General features: G+C 32.6%; 1 protein-coding gene across 1 annotated transcript; it reads left to right on the top strand.

The window, feature by feature from the left end:
- The first annotated feature begins 355 nt into the window (after positions 1-355).
- On the top strand, positions 356-4438 carry Rab2 (RAS oncogene family member Rab2). Its single transcript, XM_077406003.1, has 4 exons — positions 356-557; positions 1306-1445; positions 1771-2127; positions 2564-4438. Exons 1-4 carry the CDS (start codon positions 512-514, stop codon positions 2663-2665), a joined length of 645 nt encoding a protein of 214 aa, XP_077262129.1. The 5' UTR covers positions 356-511; the 3' UTR covers positions 2666-4438.
- The last annotated feature ends 1781 nt before the right edge of the window (positions 4439-6219 follow it).

Here is a 6219-nt window from a genome sequence, read left to right as displayed (position 1 = left end):
TTCGTCATTTCGTAATATCTAAACGTGGCGATCCGGATCTCAAGTCGGATATTCATATAGTTCGATCTTATATTTAAAATCGTTTTAAGTACGATTTCGAGAAATTATGTGGTCATTTCAATGGTGTATTTCAAAATCCAGACTAAAATTAAAAGTCAAACGACTGCGCGTCTCCCAGTGGACCTCGATCGAGAGAGACGCGCTCCTAATTCCCGACGTGTCGGCCAATCGGCGATCGACGTCGCGTCCGCGTCGCGACGACGTGTCGCGACGACGACGGCGGGGTTATCGGAAAGTCGAAGGGGCCGCGAGGCGATCCGAGGCCTGCCGAAGCGCCTGCGTGACGTCATGCTGGAGCAGAAGAGATAAGAGACGGTCATAGAGGAAGGGTGAAGAAGGGAGTCGAGTTCTGTTTCCTGGTGTGTCTCATCTCGTCTCTCGTCTCTCGTCTCGGAGCATCTGTGGGGAAAGATTGTTTGCGCGCGTCTCGTCAGCCTCGCGTATCGCCAAAATGTCGTACGCGTACCTGTTCAAGTATATCATTATCGGGGACACAGGTAAATAAAACGTGTGACGTGCGCGCAGCAACGCGGGCACACCGTCCGCGAAACCTTCGCTCCCCCCCCCCCCGTGGGCGCTTTTCTACGTCGTCCGTGACAGGACCCATTGTTTTCATTTCCGTGGTGCGCGACTGATACTTATCGCCTGATTTGCAATCGCCGAGAATAGTTCCGCTTCGCGGAGGCGGGACCCACCGTCGAGAGGATTCCCTCTGACGCGCATTTACTTCCTTTTCTCTAATATATACGTCGCGTGTCAACGTATATTTGACGCGACAGATCTCGAGTATTCCCCTGCCCTGTATCATATTGCTGTTTAATTTATTATTGTTGCCGCTTGTACACCCCGATCGAGCACTGTACAACTTTGACGAGCTGTCGTGTCGATTTTCACGTTAACGTCTATAAATAGCGCGTTATACGTTGTATCTTATAATTATCCCCCTGCTGCAATTAAATATCTTATATATTTATTATTACGTAAGAAAATATCGTTTTTTATTTTATTTTTTTTAGTAAAATTGATAAATTATTGCGAATGATCGCCGTATCGAACAATGGACGTAAAGTTAAAATATTATGTAAGCCCAATATTTGCGAATATATTATACAAGAACTTGTGGGTATATTAAAGCGAGATAATATGCATAGAGAAATTTTTTGTGTTTAATCGAATATATAATAATGAAACTTTTTATCACAGCTATATTGTAATATATATAAATATGAATTTATTTTTACATAGGAGTTGGAAAGTCCTGTCTTCTTCTTCAGTTTACGGATAAGAGATTTCAGCCAGTCCATGACTTGACAATAGGAGTTGAGTTTGGCGCTCGTATGATCACCATTGATAGCAAGCAAATTAAACTACAGATCTGGGACACTGTAATTATTTAATTAAATCGTACTATCTTTAATTAAAATCACGCTTCATATTACTGACGTTTATCGACGAGATCCCGATTGATTTTCTTAATTAGAAATTGTATTAATAATAAATATTTAAGTCGACACATTTGCACAAAAAAATTTATATAGTTTTAAATTATCTAAAGAGATACTTTTTTAATCATTCTTGGTAGGAAATTACTTTCTTTTCATTTTAACATTTTACCAAGATGCAAATAAAATTTTGCTTTCTCTTTCTATTTAATTTTCTATGACTAGGAAGAATATATTGTTAATTGTTTTCTCGATTTACGTTTTATAGGCAGGCCAAGAGGCATTTCGTTCTATAACAAGATCATATTACCGTGGAGCTGCCGGTGCTCTATTGGTATATGACATTACACGTAGGGAAACTTTTAATCATCTTACGACATGGCTGGAGGATGCGAGGCAACATTCAAATTCCAATATGGTTATCATGTTAATTGGCAACAAAAGTGATCTGGATAGCCGAAGAGAAGTAAGGAGAGAAGAGGGCGAGGCTTTTGCACGAGAGCACGGTCTTGTTTTTATGGAAACCAGTGCTAAGACTGCGGCCAATGTAGAAGAAGCGTTCATCAATACGGCAAAAGAAATATACGAAAAAATACAAGAGGGAGTCTTTGACATTAATAATGAGGTATGACACTTTCTAGTTAATCTGTGTATATTTTATATACAAGTCAGATAAACGAAATCTCTACAAAATTTTGTATTTTTTAACGTTATTTTTTTCTGATATTTTTTTTATTTATTATTGTTTAATAATAAGAAAATTTAGAAAATAGTATTTTATATTGATATAATCACAAAATATGAACATGTTTTGTTTGTTTATCTCGTATCAGTGTGAAAGAAGATAAGAAATGACAGATAAATACGCAGTGATAATATATAATTACATATTTGTCACGTTTCCTCTTATATTGTACATTTGCATTATTTTCTGGAAACATCTTTGATACATCTTTGATATATCTTTGATGCGAGAAAAAGAGATGTTGTATTATAAAACGTGTATGTATATGCTTTATAATAGGATGTTTCTAAACCAATACAATAATTGACGTGCACAGGCAAACGGTATAAAGATTGGACCACAGCATTCGCCAACAAGTCCTGGAGGTTTAGCAGGAACTGGTGGACAAGGTAGTGCGCAGGGTGGTGGGTGCTGCTAGGGGCTGGGGCTTATCTGTCCACCGCTTCATCCTTCTCCGATCTGAATTGACCTTACTCCTGCTCTTCATTTTAATCTGAACACAATTACTTTGTACAACTTAATTTTGCGCATATCGCGTCATGAGGTAACAAGTGACACAATTGGTGTTATTATTAGTTAAAATAATCTTATACGCGTAATAAATAGGATTATTGTAAGACGAAAATGTTATACATCACTAAAATCATGAAGCATTAATAAAGTCTTTATTTACAAATTCTCGTAAAGATACGCGAATGAAGTTATATCATTCTTCAATATATTTCTGGCGGATTTAATTCTAAAGCAACAGACATTATTTACAACTTGAAATACACGTATTATTTATATAATCATTATATATATATATATAATTATTTTTGTTCTTGCACATCACGTAATAGTTTTACTTTCGGTGCATAATGTGGAATATTATTTTAAACCAGTATCTGTGAGATTCCATTAGGTTTTATGTAAAAACTTTTACATTTATTTAAAGTATGAATAGTATAATTTAAATTTAATTACATTGTAAAGTTTAGCTAAAGGCTTGTCTCCCACTTTATGCAGCGCGTCATAAAATAATTGTATTAAGTAATGTATTAATTATCGGGAGTGATAAAGCGGGAGAGGACAGGCACTTCGATTTAATGTTTTATATTTGTTTAATATGTATTGTGTACTTTTTTTTGTGTAATGTATAATGTGCACTAATGATCAAAATTCCATTCTAATGGTAGTGGCTCATGGGCGCTGATGTACCAATAAATTGATTTGACGTGATTTACACCTAATTACTTAAAACTACATTATATATATATATGTATGTATTGATGTATGAGATGATGATTATATAAAACATATATTAATCAATGCCATGAGAAGGCCTATATTTAACCAGATTTATAATCTATATAATATTTACCAAAAGATCTCTTCTTGCATATGTTGGCTATTGGTATCGTTATTTATGGTTTTTTTCAAGATGAAGACGTTATTAGTGCTATAAACGAATCAAAATCATTTTTACAATTTATATTATAATAACTCAAGTCCTCTAATATCAAATACATAACACAAGAGTTATACGTTTAAGTTTTGTAGACCATAGATAAAGATATCAATACAAATATGGCAGTGATAATTTTACCTGTACTACTTTATTAAGATCCAAAAATAATTCCATTTTAATGAATATTCCTATCTTTATTTCACAAAAATAATTCTGAATATTTCAGAATTTACTTACAGAGACATGAGACACAAGGTATTTAAATACATGATGAATTAAGGATAGGCTTTAATAGTGCACGTTATTATATTTATTGAAAGATTCGTCAGTTGGCAAGGAAAAAAACTATACATTAATATTAATACTTCTCGAAATTATGACGTATTTATAAACATGTAATATATCTAATTAGTACAAATTGGCTTCTCTGAGCATTATTTTGTAATCAAAATAATTTAAGATATTATAAATAGCATCTTAAATGATGAGCTTATATCTAATTGTTATACCAAAGAATATGTCGGCATTGTATATCTTTTTTGCGCTTGTACACTGTAATGATTAAATAACACATGTACATTGGCTTCAGGAAATCACATTTAATACATTTGATTTAGTATAATCTAGCGATTATTCTACTTCTACACAATCAAAGTTATAATTAACGGCTTGTGATGTATTTCGTATATGTCTGCTTTGGACATATCTTTTCAATTGGAAAATATATATGTGCACACATTACTTATTGTCTCTGATCCTAAGATACATCATGTAACGCAATTTGAGTTGCGTTTTTTCAGGAGTATATGAGTGGGATAAAACTATATTAATTATCATAATTGCGCTATAAAAGATAAGATTAAAAGTTATAACTTAAATGAAAAGTCGAATATAAGTGATTTATTTGTTTTAATCAGGATTTAACTTTGCATTGCCACACTCAACAATTATCTACATAGCGTGATTTTTTTGTTTATATGGCAGTATATACATTTGCAACTTGCAGACAAATGTACTTGTACTAAAAATCACTTACACTCAACATTTATTTACTCTTCATTTTATTAGATAGTTCCACAAATCACCTACAGATTGCTCAATAGTTCTTGTTATTTCCATATTAAAATTGATTAAACTGATACACAGTAGCAATTACTTGTCTTTCTTTCCTACATTACAAGTGATTACAAAGAGGAACTAGAATTATTGATGTATTTGATATCGTGGTAATGAACCAATTGTATAATTTGTATAATTTTTTTAGATTTTAAAATTCATTATCTTAAAATATTATTATAATCTTCGACATTTCCATATATTGGAATTGTTATCTAAAACGTCTGTCTATATAGAAACATTTATTGATTTTAGCATTCCGTATATCTTATTTTATTTATAGAGTATAATTAAAAAAGATATAAACATATTACGATCTGTATTCTATATTTAATGTTGTATATTACACTATATAATATTCCACATTTCATTGCTAAATATGTAATTCCCAGTTTACCATGGCATTGTAAATGCGAATCAATATTACCTTTGTCAGCCTATGCTGGATTTATTCAACAATGCTCGACTATGGTAATCAAAGATCTTCGAGGATTCCCAAATCTTCTGTCCCGTGAAGTACAAGACTGAAACACATTTAAGGATGTCTTGACCATTTCGTCAACGATATCGATTATGCAGCCTCCTGCCTCCGTCATCAAATGCCTGTCACAGCTGTCGTATCCTTGAAGCTTTCATTTATAAGAAATGAAAAAAGAAACTGCTATCTCTGCGCTCTTTAAATCAGTAATTAAAATAAAGCATATTTGAGCAGATATAGAAAGAAGGAAGTATGTGAATATGAGAAAGCGTAGCTAATAAATGCTAATGTGCTTTCTTACGTTTGATGCGCTCTAAATAAAATGTATTAATACATTTAAGTATCGCTAAAGTAACGGTCTAATTTATTACAAATATGAGCAAGCATTCTTCTTTTCTTTCTGTTGTGAATTCCGTTCCTATTACAACGATTTAGCGTTCTATTTTCTATATAGGGCAATATAAGCTATATCTATCAAATATCTGCTCTATAATGCCCAACTGCTATTCACTTGATGTAACTGAATCTGATTGATTTTTGGTATATAGATATACACAGCAACCAGACTCCGCTAAATGTCACCATTGAAATTCAGAATTTCTTTGAAAACTCCACGGGAGGATCGCTAATTTCTAAACTGCCCTATACCGAATAATTTCGTCTAGAAAAAAATACGATTTTGAAGTAAAGTATAAGGCTATAAAAGTATAAGCTATCTTTTTTGCTTTCCAACCGATCTTAATCATATGATAAATATATAACAATAATAAAATTTTTATACATGCTCAAATTAACAATTTTTATTCAAGAAAATGTTATATTGATTTGCTGTGTGCAACTTTGCTGTGTGCAACTTTACTGTGTGCAAATAAGCATTGATTGAATCAAATAACAGGAATATGAATAATACTGAATAATAAAAACTAAT

This window comes from Temnothorax americanus, unplaced genomic scaffold (assembly GCF_048541705.1).
Source record: "Temnothorax americanus isolate GAGA-0224 unplaced genomic scaffold, ASM4854170v1 Scaffold1, whole genome shotgun sequence".
In the NCBI taxonomy this organism is placed as follows: Eukaryota; Metazoa; Arthropoda; class Insecta; order Hymenoptera; family Formicidae; genus Temnothorax; species Temnothorax americanus.
This window is presented reverse-complemented; position numbering and strand designations above follow the sequence as displayed.

What these genes read in the sequence shown, in the direction of transcription:
- Rab2 (XM_077406003.1), top strand. Translation starts at nt 512, where the DNA reads ATGTCGTACGCGTACCTGTTCAAGTATATCATTATCGGGGACACAG. An exon ending in TATCATTATCGGGGACACAG is followed by an intron (nt 558 to 1,305) that starts GTAAATAAAACG and finishes ATTTTTACATAG; the next exon opens with GAGTTGGAAAGTCCTGTCTT. An exon ending in AACTACAGATCTGGGACACT is followed by an intron (nt 1,446 to 1,770) that starts GTAATTATTTAA and finishes TACGTTTTATAG; the next exon opens with GCAGGCCAAGAGGCATTTCG.